The sequence below is a fragment of the Aedes aegypti genome, chromosome 2 (assembly GCF_002204515.2).
Source record: "Aedes aegypti strain LVP_AGWG chromosome 2, AaegL5.0 Primary Assembly, whole genome shotgun sequence".
NCBI lineage: Eukaryota > Metazoa > Arthropoda > Insecta > Diptera > Culicidae > Aedes > Aedes aegypti.
Window position 1 is genome coordinate 329329342 of NC_035108.1, and position 17689 is coordinate 329347030.

At 38.0% G+C, this 17689-nt stretch overlaps 1 protein-coding gene across 1 annotated transcript in view; it reads left to right on the forward strand.

The window, feature by feature from the left end:
• Positions 1 to 3667, forward strand: part of LOC5570636 (neuroguidin) — a 126207-nt gene extending 122540 nt beyond the window's left edge. Inside the window, exon 5 of the mRNA XM_021845936.1 lies at positions 2307 to 3667. Within this exon, the coding sequence (XP_021701628.1) occupies positions 2307 to 2452 (146 nt within the window). The 3' untranslated portion in view covers positions 2453 to 3667. The remainder of the gene's footprint in view (positions 1 to 2306) is intronic.
• Positions 3668 to 17689: the final 14022 nt, after the last annotated feature.

Below are 17689 nucleotides of genomic sequence, written 5' to 3' on the forward strand. Positions count from 1 at the left end.
CAAGCTTTATCCAAAATAGTTTGGCAATACGCTATAAAAAAAAAACGTTTACGAGTACTTTATAAGAACAATGCAGTCAACTATCCCTTATCCGATTTACTGTGATTTTGTTCACAAGCTCGAAGGAAAGCGCAGTCCCTTCAATAAAGTGTACTTTAATCCATAAATATAAGTAGGTACTTCTCAAACTTGAATTTCCGAGACTTCGAGTCTGTTTGTTGTCTGTTTCTTTTTCCCATACAAGTTCACCCTTTCAACCCAATATTTCATAGCAAAGTTTCAATGTGTGGAAAATATTACTCAAAATTAATTTTTCGAATGTATTTTGTCGAAATAAATAAAAAAAAGTTCCAAAATTTGAAAATATGTGTACTTTATCTCGATAGCTCCCATACACGATAGTCTGTTCAAAATCGAGTCAGGAAGAGTTGACTGTACCCTATTGTGAACAAGTTTCCGATATATTTTTTAATGAAATTCATATTTCACTTGAGCTTGTTCTTACTCAAATAAGTTTGAAATTTCTCACACATTGAGTTTCTTTTTTATGCTTGCGCTTGCAGAAAAAGTTCAATAAGCTTTAAAACCAAACAAATCTGGGTTATATTTTGTTACTAACATTGCAAATAACGATGAAATATAGGGTGGTCCGAATTAGAACATGGGGGTCCGAATTGGAACAGGGTTGGTTCAATTCGGACCTTTTGGAGAAGTTGGTTCAAACATGTCTAGCCATGTTCTGGTAGGAGCTATCACAAAACTCTCTGAGAGAAAAATGTGTGCGCTGAAATGCGCTTTCACGAAAACATAAAACTTTTCATGCCGTTCATCGTGCTGAAAATATATGGCCAAAAAACTGTTACTAGGTCCGAATTGGACCATGTTCCCCTAACATTTTTGACCATATTTAATTTTGCTTTTTTTACATGCATTTGTTCCTTTGATCTGATTTGACGGGTGACCTTTTTAAACATCAAAGTTCATCGTAATTAAAACAGCGAAGTTCATCGTAATTAAAACTTTAGAATCATTCATATATTTTATTCAGCTTTTTTGCAAACATGACTGAAAAATGGAGTAAGGAACTCATAAACAACTGTGTCCTAATAACGTGCGTTGACACCAAGCGATTGCATTCTTAAATTATGTTTGATTGTTTGTGTGTGCAACTTTAGTTCACATTTGTCATGGCATTAATACCACTTAATAAGTATGCTCGCGTTAGTCACAATCATTTAAAAAAAATAATAATAAATACATAAAAAATCGACATAGTTCTCATTAGGTAACACACGGAATCAGAGTAGGCCAAGGTAATAGAGAATTCGTCAATCTTCCCAACATACCCATAATTAACTAAGGTAAACAATGATTTTTTTTATAACTTCATTAGAATACATATGTTGTAATTAATTTTTCAATTCTACTGTTCATCGCAAAAAATCTCTCTTTTCAAATTTAATTGTAAACACATTATAAAGTTGAAATTTTACTTCAATTTCAACAAAAATACAATTTTTAACGAAATTCTTAGAAATCCCGGGATCCCGGGATTTCCCGGGACAAGCATCAATTTTTGTCCCGAATCCCGGGACAACTAAAATGGCCGGGAAATGGACACTCTAGAATCTGGTGGATATTCTTTTGAGAATCTTGTGGGAATCTTTTTAGATTCGTATATCGTGTGGCAGGTACGATGATAGTCTATGCCCAGGGAAGTCAAGGATATTTCCATTACGAGAATATCCTGAACAGACCGGGAATCGAATTCAGACACCTTCAGCATGGTTTTGCTTTTTAGCCGCGGACTCTAACCACTCGGCTTAGGAAGGTCCCACATTTCAGATGTACATATATATTGTGCAAAAGAAGGGCGTACCTCTCAAATTAATCAAATAAATATTTTTTTTTAATTTGAAGTAGGTTCAAAGCTTTCTAGGGAATAATCAATGGGATTGGTTTTCCGAGGAATTAGCATTCTGAGGAATGATTAATTCTCGGTAATGATTTCTGGGGAACGGTTTTCGGGGGAATTGTTTTCTGGGGAATGTTATAGAATCGATCAAAGACATGTAGCAGAGAGGGTTAATATAAGTGTACCTTGTTGAATCAATTTGTGCCATGAGAGTGAAAAATACTGTAGATTGAACATTGAATGGAATTCCATTTCACCTCCAACCTTGCGAGCAAATGTTGTGTGCAAGTGAAAGAAACCACACGGCGCATGTTTTATTTTTAAACATACCATCAGTTTTCATCCATGAGCTTTTATCCGTACATTCTATCCTGTTTTCGTCCCTTTTCAGGCACCCTGGGCGATGAGCTAACAAGCTTTGGCGACATCAGCGCTCTTGACGATGAGCTTCCTTCGTCGTCTGCTTCGAAGGGCGGCAAAAAGCGCAAAGCTCCCAAGGGTGGTAAAAAGCACGGTAAGAAACGTCGTTTCCGTTAAACTGGTTGGAGCGTGATCCCTCGTTCACCAGACAAGCAACAGTTCAACAATGTTCGAGTTAATTGTTTATATTTCAACATTTGTTTCAATTGTATTTTTAAATGACATAATTATATTCAGTTTTCCAAATACTTTTCTTTAAAATTGCATCTTGTTTATTTGTATTGATTTTTTCCTAAGTTTCACTATCCAGTTGTTGATTTTCGTTTCAATTTGGTTCGGTTATAACTAGGAGATTATCACAATTGCATCTAGATTAAGTAAAGTGCATGATACTTACTGATCATGTACAAATGTAACACAAAATAGTACGATGAGAGCATAAAACTAATTAAAAGAAACTTACAACAAGTTACTGTTGCAGAAATAAGAATTATTGATTTTTAAATGAAAATACACTCACCAAGAGCCTTTATGATATATTTATACGAGAATATTTTCAAGTTTCTTCCAATTGATAAATGTGTAACGCGCTGGGCGTGAGTTTGGGGGAGAGATCATTCCTGGCGATCGGAGCACCACTTTCACCGCATCACAAATATATACAAAAACGATAGTTATATGTACCGTTAAGGTATGGCATAAACTAGCGATTAAGTGCAACCATAGTTACAAATATATGAGCAAGCATAAACTGAGAAATAGCTGATGACTATTGGTGAACAAAAACGGACGTTCACTGAACCAGAAACACAATTGTTGCCTTTTACATAGTGAATTATAACAAAAGTATTCTTTTTCTATAGACAAACATACAGATAACGCTCAGTTGACCAGTTTTGTGTTGAAATAATCAAATAAACAAATAACCTCAAATACAGAACCTGAATTGTGGTACCCCAGCAACTGTAATCGTTGGGAATGATCTGTTTAGCATCCAAAGTCCAGTTTGTAAAGACGCCCAGTTGCCCAGAAAAATAAAACAAATTAAAGAAACGGCATTATTTTGTACAACCATTACACAATAGTTGTATTGAAACATTTAAAATAAAAATAGAAACGATTTATAACCATAATACAAATACATTTTTATGAACAAACAAAAATACAAAACAGAGCAGATAAAACACGAGAATAATATTCCTATCACACGCAAAAGAGCAAACAAGTTACTACAGATGAAATAATAATAGAAATAATCGGAAATAACAGATACAACGTCCAATAGTGCAGTGAAGAGAAATCAAAATACGTACACGAATACAGAGTTTATTGGAAAGATAATACTAAACAGGACCGAATGGTGAACACGCGAATGCGTCATCATTAGCCGTAGATTAGCAACTACAAAAATTGATTATAGTTTCTGTTGTAGACTCGTTTTGTTTAAAACATTTGCAGTTTAGTTTGCAATTAAGTTTTTGTTTCTAATAAATACCTCGTTTTAAGTTTAGGGTAATACTATGTTTTCACCTACGCTTATGTTGTTTGATAATATCATTTCCTTTTGTTTGTGCGATAGTTTCCAATCATCGTTTTGTTCTGAATCGATTAATCATAAATGACGACGGTGTGATAGTTAATGCTGTACCCAAAAAACGGATGTCAGTCAATCAAAAATCGGTGTTGATTTTGCGCTGCGGATTCGCGTGGCGTTTTGCAAAATGTTTCAATTCAATTCCGGCAACGATTGTTACAATTGAAGCAATGGTTATTTTTTTCAGCGCACCACAATTAGCCAACCTTTTCACGGTGTCTGTCTATTTGTCCGTGAATAATTTAATTTTGATTTATGGTGCAAATAAATGACCGGTCGCGCGTGGTGTAATACGCCTCCCCCCTCAACTTCCTGTTGTAATTTTATGTAGCAATAAATGTATGTGGAGTATGGACCGTTTTTTATATCGAGAAGGCCTATCGGTGCAGGTCAACAGCCATAGTAACGCTAATGTATTCATGATAATGGTTATCGGATCATCATCTGCGCCCGTAAACAATTGCTTTGTTTGGAGTTTGGCAGGAAAGCGATTCATTTTTGCTGCGTAATGAGCAGTGTGACCCACTGGGTGTCCCACTATTATCGGTTTTGTGCAGCATTTAATATTTCGCATTGTTGGTTATGTGCGATGGCATGTTGAAATTTTCGATTAGATTATGCAGTTATAGTATACTTTTGTCTCCTAATACTTTAACCAGAAAGTATACCCAGTAATGGAAAAAGATTAATCTGCTAGGAGGGTGATGTGAGCCCAGTTGATCGAGATGGTATGATTTCTGCTCCGTTCCGACCGATTTCCGTTACTGCCTAGGTATTATATTATATTAATTGAAGGAATTCTTTCGTGATTTCTGGTAGCAAACAGATCTGGAATAAATTTTGCAAGAGTTTAAAAAAAAAAATTTGAACGTCTTTTTTTGGCATTACGTCCTCACGGGGACAGAGCCTGCTACTCTGCTTAGTGTTCTTATGAGCACTTTCACAGTTATTGACTGAGAGCTTTCATTGCCAAAGTTGCCATTTTCACAATTCGTATATCGTGTAGTAGGTGCGATGATACTCTATGCCCAGGAAAATCAAGGAAATTTCCATTACGAAAAGATCCTGGACCAACCGATTGTGGAGTATTTACAGATATTCCTGGTAGTTTTTACGTCGATGGCTTCTTTGCTAGAAATTTTCTCAGCCATTTCAACAGAGATTGCTTCAAAAGTTCCTTTACGAAAATACCGCAAATCTATAATTTGGTCACATAATTTGATCCTTGAGACACGCAATCATGTCATTTTTGTTACGCTGTGAAATTGTTCCAGAAATTCATCCGAGGCAGTCATCCTGAGTTTTCTAATGAAGTTCGTCTAGTGATTATTCTAGGGATTGCATTAGCAATTCATACATGGTCCTACAGTTGCTGCAGTTTCTTTAATACCGTCGATGGGGGTGACAATGGGTCTAGGGGGTGAGATTGGGTCAAAACGGAAAAATATGTTTTGTAAAATATTTCAGCTAATAATGCTGATATTTCTAAAATTAATAATTCATATGTTAGGGAACATATTATTACACATAATTCATAACAATATGCATTTTTAGAAATAGTAGTTTTTGTTTACTACATCAATAAACTTGCATGTTGAAACTAGATAAAATTTACAACATTAAATTTCTCCTGTACAAAGTATCACGCATGTGCTGTAGCCTCTATCGTTGTATTAGTAGATTGTTGAAAGTCTTTTCATTACACATCACAGGTATTTTCCGGAATCTGTTTGATTTTCCCACAAAAAAAAATTTTTTCGGTACGATGTCTAAAACATTGAAAATGGGGGTGAGATTGGGTCAAGCAAGAACGATAGTAAATGAAATTCCAAGTCAACTTTTTTGACATTTTACGGTGCCGGGTGTTCTCTTTTTTCATTAAGATGTGTTTATTCTTTCTAAATACAGCATCTCTGAAACATCAAACAAGTCTACTTGAGTATTCCGTGCATTGGATAACAATACAACGCATTTTGACAACTTCTCAAACCAGCAACTGTGTTTCGTGCGCAGCAACATCGTAAATTTTTTTCAAAAGGGTGTTTTTTTCTAAATTTGATTATTTATCAGTGTTTTCATATTATAGAAACATCTCACGGAAGTACAAATGAGTTGGATCGCTGAAATACTGGGATTATGACGTCAACTTCTAACTGAAATTTATTGATCGTGGAAAAGGCACCGAAATTTAACTATTTGCGAAGGTTTAAACTAATCACTGTTTCAGTACACCTTTTGGAGAAACTGAATGGGCTTTATAGCAATGGGGATGAGACTTTGAAGACAATTTGAGGGAAACACCAAGAAAATTTTATGTAAACTTGACGATAAATGTTGGGTTTACATATTTTTTCTCATAGCTCTTCAATTTTCAGTATAATCTTTCTTTTAAGTGGGTGTATCATACTTGTGAAACATTTTACATATCTTTTTGTCTTGTTTGCATCGTTTTTTATCAATATTTTTCAGTTGTGAATGGTTTTGAAATCATATTCTAAAAAACAAGTTATTTCAATTACAATGACCCAATGTCACCCCCTCTATGGGGTGAGATTGGGTCATTTTTCATTCACTCGTGGTGCCGCTGTGAATAAATATTTGTCTTTAATTTTTTGAACAGTTGTCAATGTACCATCAAAGTACATACACACCAAATTTGAAGTTTATTGGAGTTAAATTGCGATAGTTATTCAAAAAATAATTCGCACCTATCCCTTTTTGACCCATTGTCACCCCCAACGACGGTAGTTAAGATTTTTTAAACCAGGAAATGCTACTGCAGCTTTTTGAGTGAGTTTTCAGATCCTCAAGCTACTTACATTTGACATGCAAGTCCTGCAGGATATTATCCAGGGTTGCGGTCGTCAATCTTTCCAATTATTACTTCAACAGTTCATCTGATTCTCAACGATTTATTGAATGCATAAGTTAATTCAGTGTTTTTTGGATGAGTTCATCAGGTATTTTCCCAAAAAATTAATTTGGCTTCGTATATATTTTAAAGATTTCCTTCAATAATGTCTAAGAAACGTTCTTGATTATTTGGAATAATTCTTAGATCAGTTCTTTGAGGACTGCCTTGGCGAATCTCCGTAGGAGTTCCTAAGGGAATTTCAAGAAGCAACTATACGGTACTTCTTGGAGGCTTTGTTAAAGAAATTCCTGGTTGAAATCTTAACCTTTCGGTTGTCGCGCGAATTTTTATAACGTTATTAGTCGCGCGTTGTATTTTGTACAACAATCTTGGTATTTCATTTTTCACAATACCTCGCGATCTAGATAAATTATAGAAAAAGCATCTTCGACAAAGTTGTATGTATGATCAATGGCTGTCACGCTATGGTCATTCACATATGAAAGACCGCGGCGCTAGTGTGCTGAATGTTTTGTTTTCAAAAAATCTCAGGAGCCTGGCCACTTAGAAAGGTGGCGTCTTCGGCAAAGTTGTTTAATAAACCAAGGGCAATCATTGATCTAGCTAGTTGATTCTAAATTTTGCCATCAGGTCATACCAATGAGAATGAAACATTTGTTTTGCGAATATTTCAGGAGCCCCTGACCATATATCTGAGAAGCCGATTTCAAATTGTGGTCTACTCGAACCATATGTAGTGCGTTCATTATTATGCGACTTCTATGTACATTTGTTGATTTTACCGCATTATAACGAGCCTTACTGTAAACAAATACTATCAATTATTGTTCTTAAGAAGATTCTTGAAAAATACATTTTGGTTTGGTGTTAACAGATACCTCGGTTGCAGAACTGCTGTAACTGTTGTTGCGCGACAAATTACCAAAAAAAATCTCAATCAAGTTTTTGAAGAATCTATTCCTAAATGGTGCACCGTTTGGTTATCGCTTGCATCTGAGGTGGCGAGTGGACATATTCAAAACGATATTCCTGGAGAAATGTAACTTCTACTCAACACGCTAAGCCTGCTCAACGCAGCACATGTGTTAAAACTACACAGAATGAGGCAAACACTGCAGGACTCTCTGGCTGAGTGAAAATTCTGTGTAAGTCGCACTCATGCTATGTGTAACCGATGTGTTGGCCATTGGCTGTGCGTGGATCGATGGAAATGGAACTGTCAGTCATCTCCCGCGTGACAGCAAACAGTTGGCCGTTGGTAAGATGGGGAGTTTTCAGGGATTTTTTCCAGCGAAAAGCCGGAAGATGGTCGCAAATGAGAAAGTTTCTCCCCCATTTGCTTCCGCTTCGGCTATTCGAATGAAATAATCTCTGAAAAACTTTAAAATCGGAATGTTTTTTCAATGTTTTCAGAAGCAAAACAAACATGGAAGCGAATTCCGCATTCCAAGCGTTCCTCCTCTGTGCGCATTTCACTCATTCGGTTTGTTTACCACCGTTTGCACAAAACTTTGTACACGCTAAACTTCATCCGCTCAGAAATGAGTGCCGAGTACACAAAATCGGCCTCTCTTCATGCAGCACAGATTCTGTGCAAAGGGGGCTGTACACAGTTTTGTGCAAACGGTGGTAAACAAACCGAATGAGTGAAATGCGCACAGAGGAGGAACGCTTGGAATGCGGAATTTTCTTCATGTTTGTTTTGCTTCTGAAAACATTGAAAAACATTCCGATTTTAAAGTTTTTCAGAGATTTTTTCATTCGAATAGCCGAAGCGGAAGCAAATGGGGGAAAAACGTTCTCATTTGCGACCATCTTCCGGCTTTTCGCTGGAAAAAATCCCTGAAAACTCCCCATCTTACCAACGGCCAACTGTTTGCTGCCGCGCGGGAGATGACTGACAGTTGCATTTCCATCGATCCGCGCACAGCCAATGGCCAACACATCGGTTACACATAGCATGAGTGCGACTTACACAGAATTTTCACTCAGCCAGAGAGTCCTGCATTGATTGCCTCATTCTGTGTAGTTTTAACACATGGGCTGTGTTGAGCAGGCTTAGCGTGTACAGCCCCCTTTGCACAGAATCTGTGCTGCATGAAGAGAGGCCGATTTTGTGTACTCGGCACTCATTTCTGAGCGGATGAAGTTTACCGTGTTACCAGTCAGTGAACGCTCTTCAGCTCTCAAACACGAATGCCAATCGTGCGGAATCGAAATGTAAAGAATCATTCGCTACAGCAATCGGATGCCTTCGGCACAAGGAGTCGGTAGTGAATCATTCTGTTGCCGTTTTTGTCTAACTTGTCGCTCGGCGAACAAGAGGAAAGCGCATTGGAAATTGAAACACTCAGCTTGGTTGAGGAAACGGCAATCTCGCTCTTGACCGCTTATGGAAGTGAGCGAGAAAAACGCAATATTCGAGTGAATGCTTCTACTTTTTTCAGAAATTCCTATGGTAATCTCTGTTGGAAATTCAAAAGAAATAACTGACGGAATCGCTAGAGTAATTTCTGAAAAAAATCTCAAAGGAGATCCGGTCTAAATTTAAACAGAAAACTTATCAAAAATCTTGGACGAATTTGTAACAATCTTCGATATATTTATTGAATTTTTGAAAATTTCTAAATATTTCTAGAGAAAGCCGTGGAAGAACCATGATTTTTTCGAATTAATATCTGACGAAATCTTAAGGAAAATGGCTGAATTAATTTTTGATGGAACTTTCGGAGAAAATGATGGAAAATACATGGAAAATTGTTTACAAGGCTTTCACAAGGAAATTCGCAGAAGTGCTTTGAATCTGGCCGTATTTTCTGAAGAATCGATACAATAGTTCATGGTTTATGTTTGATTTCTTTGTTTTTGATTCCTGTTGGGCCCCTTTTCGAACTTTTGTTAGGCATGTGGTCTCTAAATTTCCTATAACTTCTGATTGAGGCAAATAAAAAAGGTCAGGATGTCAAAACAATGATATTGGTGAGGAAAGAACTTTTTTGTGATAGGGGACTTACGTATTCTCGGCAGTCTAAGCCGATGCCGCGCGTCTTTTGTAATTTTCTCGAACATCAGCAGACAAATTCCGTGTTTGTCTATTTGCATTTATGCGTTGCTCAATCCTCTATCGATTCACACCGACAGACTTGTCAAAATGCTGTTGGATACGTTTTTACAACGCTGCGAACATCTCTTGTCAGTGCGACTATTGTCGGCAGCCTCATTCTCTTCGGCAACTTTCCCGTAAGAACTGCTGATGAATCACTTCGGCAGCTGCAAATCAGTCACATTTTGAGGCGGGTTCATTTGCATTGATGACATCTCTAGAGATAATGTTTGTTCAGTCTCGGAAATCTCGTCAGCGGGAAGCGGGCATAACAAACAATCATCTAAATGTTTTCATTGATGTGTTTTGATAAAAAACAAATACTGTGTATTAGGCGTTTGAAATTAGGTTGCCGATTATAGCACTGTGGAACACGTTTTTGTCTCAAGCACCAAAATACCGCTATTCACTCAATTAAGGGTTGCTGAATTCATTGCCGTTTTCAAAAATGTCATAGCACGTCTAGTTTTTGAGATATTGGTTGTTGAAAATGCAAAAAATGACTATTTTAGCCAACTTGCATGCAAGTTTGCCAGCTTGTAAGACAATTTATTTGCTTAATTTGCCACATAATTCAAACTTTTTTTTTTGTATGACAATACTTTCGATGCAGAAAAGTTATTTTTTATGGTCTTAAAAAGTATTGTATTTTCCCATACAAGAGAAACGAAAAATTTTGTATGAGGACAGCAAACATGTCGAAAAAATCGGTTTAATTTAGATTTAATCGCACAATTTCAACCAAATTGATTCCAAAATAAAAGTTTAAGTACAAAATAGCATGCATAGTAGATTAGATCACAAAAAAATTTGATGATTTATACCTTAAATTTCATGTAAACATCATTAAAATCAATGTTTTATACAACTTTGGTGACATGTAGCTAAAAATTGTGACGTGCTGGAAAATTTCTGAAAATGGCATCAGATTCAGGAACCCCAAATCTTCTCGAGACACATATTTTGATCCTTGAGACACGCAAAAATGTCATTTTTGTTACGCTGTGTAGTCGAATGGTGCCGAAGCCGTAAGTCTCCCTATTTGCCAGAGGACTTCCACAGAAAATTTCATATAATTTGTTTAACAACTCCTTGGGAATCCTTAGGGCTGTCCAATGTACATATTCCAAGAAGACTGAAATTATGTATGGGTCGTAGATTTTGATTAGAAACCAACTACTTTGCTTGCTTTAATAAAGGTTAACATTCGATTTAATAATTTTGACCAGTCATTTTTCAAGGGAGTACCACGATTTTTTTTTCTAAAAGATTTTATTATTGACAAGCATACACGAGGCAATTTATTCGCTTAATTTATCACAGAATTCAAACTTCATGTGTATTCCAGTTACTATCAACAATGTTCGTGATACATTCGATGTTCAAAAGAGATTTTTTGATGGTTTCGAAAAGTAATGTATTTTGTCATATAAGAGAAACGAAAAATATTGTATGAAGAGTGCAAGCATGTTGGAAAAATCGACTTAATCTAATTTTAATCGTTCAATTGCAAACAAATTATATCTGAAATGAAATTGAATGTCATATATTGCATGCTTGGTGGATAAGATCACAAAAAAGTTTGATAAATCATACTTTACATTTCATGTAAACATCAATTAATACAATGTTTTATACAGTGACCCATCTTGCCCTGAAATTCCGCATTTTTAGAAGGAAGTACATTGAGTTCCCACTAGAAACCATCAATTTAGATTGTAAAGCTGTTGAGTTTTAATCAAATTAAAAGGTCTCATCATTCATCACTAGTCGCGCCGTTCTGCAATCGATTATTGCGCCATATGAGCTGCTGGATAGCAGACATCGAGTTTGAGTGGATTACATACTTAATCTGACGCCTCGCACAGAGTGGCAATAACTATCACACCATCGCGCCATAATGAGCTTCATTATAATTTTTTTCGACCCCCACCCCCTCCCCCTTCTGGGGGGAGGATACCAACGACCAAAAGCTATAGCGTAACACAGGACATTATTTTCCACTTATTAACTTTAATCGCGAATCACGATCGAATTATTTAAAGTGAAAACGATTACAATCAATGCCGGGATTTTCATTTGAATTGCTTAATTAGGCGACACGTGCTCTAAAGTGCTGCATGTGCGATCCCGATTGGCTCGATTAATGTCCCTGCTGGGTGAGTATTAGTAGCGATAAGTTATGTACGAAATTTGCATTTTGGCTGAGCAGTATTAATTGATCGAACGAAAAGTGCTGATTTAGTTAGGATTTGTAAGTTAAGTTGTAAGCGTTCGGTAAATATATGTTGGATTTAGATTAAAAGTGAACCAAAATTTGCCTCTACGTTTTGAGATCCAAAATTCTAGCAATCATTTCGCAATAGTTTTCCGCCAGAAGAAGATTAAAAAACAATCATAATTGACAGTATCAAATTAGCAGACATTGAAAAGCGCAACATTCATCTATCAAAATCAACGTTTCGGTTTGTTGAGGATATCTCAAACAAAATTCCTATTTGTTTGTCTAACGTTAGCGTGTTAAGATTCGGCTATTAGTGAAAATATGAATGAACATGTATTAATTGGTGTGGTATTCCTACAAATATGGTTGTACACATTTGTAAACGAGTTATATTATTCCATACAGGCGGTTTTAATTGGGCGTTTGTCTATTATTTGGTTGGGGTAATTATGTGTTGGAAATCGAATCAAGTCTGCACGATGGATATCATAAACAATATGTTTGTCTGTGTGTTTCATTTTCATTTTACAAATATTCCAGCTATATAATCTCATTTGTTCGTTCCATGATTGTCTGCTTTTTATTGATTAACGATTTATATTCGCCATCAAGGATGTTTTGTTGCACAAAAAAAAAAACGCTTTATTCAAGCAAATGGGTTAATGAGTCGGAACGCAGGACAGTCTCTGTAGTTGCTTCTACTCACCTGAATTCGTTGCACCGTTTGTTGTTGGAATCTTGAACAAAAAAGTGCACCGAAGAAAGATATGCATTCATAAATCACTAGCTGTAGGGTAATCCATTGGGAAGGTCTACTCTATAACGATGGAGCAATTTACGGTGGTGATGATGAGAAAAGGGTAAACATGGGAATAAACATTATTTCAACTGGATAGCAAATACAAAGCGTGCAGGTAGCTATGCTGAACTTGTGTGGCTACGACTAGAATTATTATATCTTCATTCATTCATATCTGCACAGGTGATACGTGTTAAAAATTTAACCAACATTATCCATGCTATCAGCGAAGCAAACAAAATGACTGGATCTTCTAAAAATCGTTCCTTGGCTTTAATAACAGGATCTATGCCTGGCAGCTGCTAGCGTAATTTGAAACAATAGTACCATCGATTTGTTACGGTCTATGAGAAACGAACTGAAATATTTTATTAAGTGATACAATATTTTATTGAGTGATTATGTTCATCATCCATGCTCTAAATCAGTGTTGTGCGTATTCCAGGATTGCAGTTTTCGTCCATGATTTTCCATAGCTCTGTGCTGTTAACAGTAAAAACGGTATGGTACATAATTTCAAAATCGCTGAACATGTATAAAGACATTTTTGAAAGATCCACAAGTAACCACTAGCACGCTTATTCGCTTTTTTGGGCTTATAGGGCTATTATACGGCCTATATAGGGCAGGTTTGTTGTACAATAGCCCTATTTTAGCATGCAGGGCGCATTAGAGTGCTATTTGATTACTTGGGTTAGACTCACTATTTCGGCTAGATGATTTCCTACAAACTTTTTCTGCTGTTAGTGATTAACTTCTGATAATCTGGAATAACATCCTGTAGTTCTGAAGTTTACACATGAATGCCGACAGGATCTTTGGTGCGAACGTTTGGATGAAATTATTCCATCTACCATAGCTGCGGAACATACGTGAGCTGAGAACAGTTTCTATAGTGATGGATGATATGCAGAGACGCGTGATCTGATAGTGGCCGAGCAATGATAGAATGTGCAAAATAGCGTTGGGCAAATTTGACCAGAACATCGATGTTACTGAATCGATTCAAATAAGGAGTGCTTATTTGCCGAATAAATCGAATCATTTGAATCGATGTTTTTGAATCGATTCGAATGTCAAGCTCATATGAAAATTTACAAAAACAAGCATTCAAAATTATATCAAATGAAATTGCATATGATTCTGAAATTTCGCCGATTGAATACCGCTTGAAATTGAAATTTATATATTGAACACTTCATTGACTCGTTAATACAATCTTATTAATTACATCATTTTGAATCGAAACAAAAAATCGAATGAAGAAAATCGATTCACTCGATTTTGAGTGCTCCTAGCATCGATTCAAAACATCGATTAATCGAAACAAAAAAATCGATTTTCGAAACATCGATTCAAAATCGCCCATCGCTAGTGCAAAATGAGGATCAAAGGCCGGTTCCTCAACCTCAGCATCATAAACGTGCATAACCCTCACCCCGGAAGCACTGACGATGACAAAGACGTATTTTACGCGCCGCTCGAACGCTAATACGATCGCTGCCCAAGTCAAGACGTGAAGTTCATCATAGGAGATTTAAACGCTTAGGTTGGACGGGAGGAGGACGACAATTGGAAAGTTCAGTTCCCACCGGCTGACGAACGAGAACGGTATACGACTGATAGATTTCTCTGACTCCAAGAACATGGCTATTCGCAATACCTACTTTCAGCACAGCCTTCCGTATCGGTACACTTGTAGATCATCACAGCAGATGAAATAAAAAAAAAAATTATCGATAATCGGCACTTCTCCGATATAACCGACGTCAGAACCTAACGTGGTGCTAACATTGACTTTGATCACTGCTCCCACATTTAGGGAGGCTAAAGATGCCATGAATCACCTCAAGAACGACAAGGTGGCTAGTAAGGATGGAATTGGAGCTGTACTCATCAAAATGGGCCCGGAGAGTTTCTTGGAAAAGAAACAGCTACCAGCGCTGCGGCATTTCTCCATCACCTTCCTAACCATATCCGGGTACGCAAAGGCCGCTGTTCCAGTGCCACGTTGGGGATTCCGTCCGGACCGGGGACTTTGTTAAACTTCAATTCCTTCGCCACTACTATAAGTTCATGTTCCGATGTTGCTGGACGCTGTTTCTATGGTAGATGCTCTTCGTGGCTGGATCATGCTTTTGGAACATACCCTCAACGATAACTTCGAGTTTACCCGCACACATTTCGACCAGTGTTGACGGGCCCTTGACTTTCCCCATTACCACCCAGCACGCATTCCCTAAAAGACTTGCTCAACATGAACGTAGCTCTAGCTTTCTAAAATACAACCTTCCTTTGTTCTTTGTCTCCCTAAAGACAAGTAGTACCAAGTAAAAGTAGATAGACACGAGTGGCACGATCTTCAGAAAGTCCGCCCAGCTACTTGGTGTCGCCGACGACAGCACGGAACTATGAGACGGTGGTGGATACGTACATCCGACTAAGGGCTGAGGCTAGGGGTCAAAGACGAAGTACATGATAGCGAGGGGCTCATGAGAGGACACTGCACGCCCCTTACTTCGAGTTTATATTGACGGTGATGAGATGCAAAGAAATCCATAGACGCATCGTTGCTGGAAATCATGTCTACTTTACCTACCCGCAGAACTCTTCGATCAAGTAAAGTTCACCATCGCACGTAGTAGACGCTGATTAGACCGGTACTCCTATATGGGCACGCAACATGGACCCTACGTGCAGAGGATCAACGCACCCTTAGTGTTTTTGAACGGAAGGTATTGTGGACCATCTACGGCGGAGTGCAGATGAAAGACGGAAAATGAAGAAGGCGGATGAACCATGAATTGCACAAGCTGGCACAAATTGAGAAGTTGCGGTGGGCCGAGCATGTCACCAGAATGTCGGGTAACAATCCGGTGAAAATGGTTCTCAAAAACAATCCGTCCGGCACAAGACAGCGACCAAGATGGGTCAATCAAATTGAGGACGATCTGCAGACCCTTCGCAGAATGCGTAGCTGGCGACAAGCAGCCATGGACCGAATCGAATGAAGACGTTTCCAACGTACAGCAAAGGCCAGCCAGGTCTTAGCCTGACATTGCGAGATCGATGTCTTTCTTTTTTTTACGAAACTGTTTTGGAATAGGATCATCGAACCCATCCTTCCCTTATGCAGCGCCATAGAATAAGTTATAGTGCTCAAATAAGCCAACTAGCCTATAGTAGGTAGTTGCCCATATAGTCAGGGCCTGCGACCTTCTCAGTGCTACAGCTGAGCGCCCATTTAAGCTCGCTCTAGTCAAAATCTCTGTTTTAGTCTTATTCAAGACTGCGGCGGCTTTCGTCAGAGTAGCACAACTTCATTTTGATCAACGATTTGGCCCGCATGATTGCACTGAAATTGTTCTTAGTCGACACCTTGGCGAATTTTTCAGCTAAGGTAAGCAACCTTACCTGGATCATCAGTGTAGCGTACCACTACTATTATAACTTTTTCCACATGCCTGCTCTTACGTCGTAACCTGAGGGGTGCGGTCTGGAACATTTTGATCATTCAATTTGATCACTATATTTTCCACCAGTGCTACCCGTTGTTTGTTTGCTTGTCTCGCAGGACACCATTTTTAAGATTCACACTTAAAATACTTTACACAAACCTGGTGCAGTTTGATGTTGACAATAAGTTCAATAAATCGATTGTGTCGGATGAATTCTAACCGAATGTTAGTTAGAAATATATTTTTTTTAGGTCGTAACCTTCCTCCACGGCTTGCCAGAACTTGTGGATTCTGCTATATCGAACTTGAGTCTAGTTTTGCTTCCTTAACTTAACCTTTCAAGACGTTGCACGCGTAAACTCTTTCAACTTACTAACTATTGAGGAATCGTCCAGTAGCACTCTAAGCGACTTGTGTAGATGGAAGGTTAGGTGTGTGGGTTATGTTTCTGAAAAAGTGTATAAAGTGAAGCATTAGACGTCCACCGGTGCCTAATTTCAGATCAGATGAGGGGCGTTATCGGGGACGTCAGTCTACAGCAGCAAACATTGTTGGGTCTAATTGCGGTACATCGGGTAACATTGCGTCGACTGAAGTCAGTCCAGCGAAAGAGAAACAGTGACGAAACTGTAAACTAATGGGGCGCTTTGACTTTACTTGTAAATCGCCTCGCTCTTTTTAGATACGAACTTCGTCTTCACCACCGAGCAAGAAGATTCGAGTGATGGAACAAAATGAAACACCTGATGCCGATGATGGAAAAGTTTACTATGCTTTCTTTAACGGTAATCTGACCAACATGTTGATATTCGATGTAGGAGGTGTGTCTTTGGAGATGCTTGTGAATTCAGGAGCAGATGAGGACAGACATCTGGCGATGTTACTACAAAGCAGTTGCAAGTTGGTGGCAATCTGAACCGTGTAGAAAAGTCCGAACCGTTCTCTTGTATCAAAGATGTAGAAATCACATTAACATGGATCAAGAAGCTAAGCCCATCGTTCAACCTGTGAGAATGTTGCCAATTTCTCTCGAAGCTGAAATTAGTCGAAAGCTGGATGAAATGCTTAGTAGGGATATTATCGAGCTAAAAACGGGCCCAACGGGATTGCGGTTGTGTGTGAATCTACGTATCCGTTGGGCCTGGTAGAACGACCTTAATAGGTACATTCTCCAATTGGCCACTCTGGACGAATTCCTGAGTGAGATGACCAGGAAAGAAGTTAAGTTCTCTTGGGGTCCAGAGCATGGAAAATCATTTCAAGCTATCAACGACTAGGGGCGATGCTGATACAGACGAACA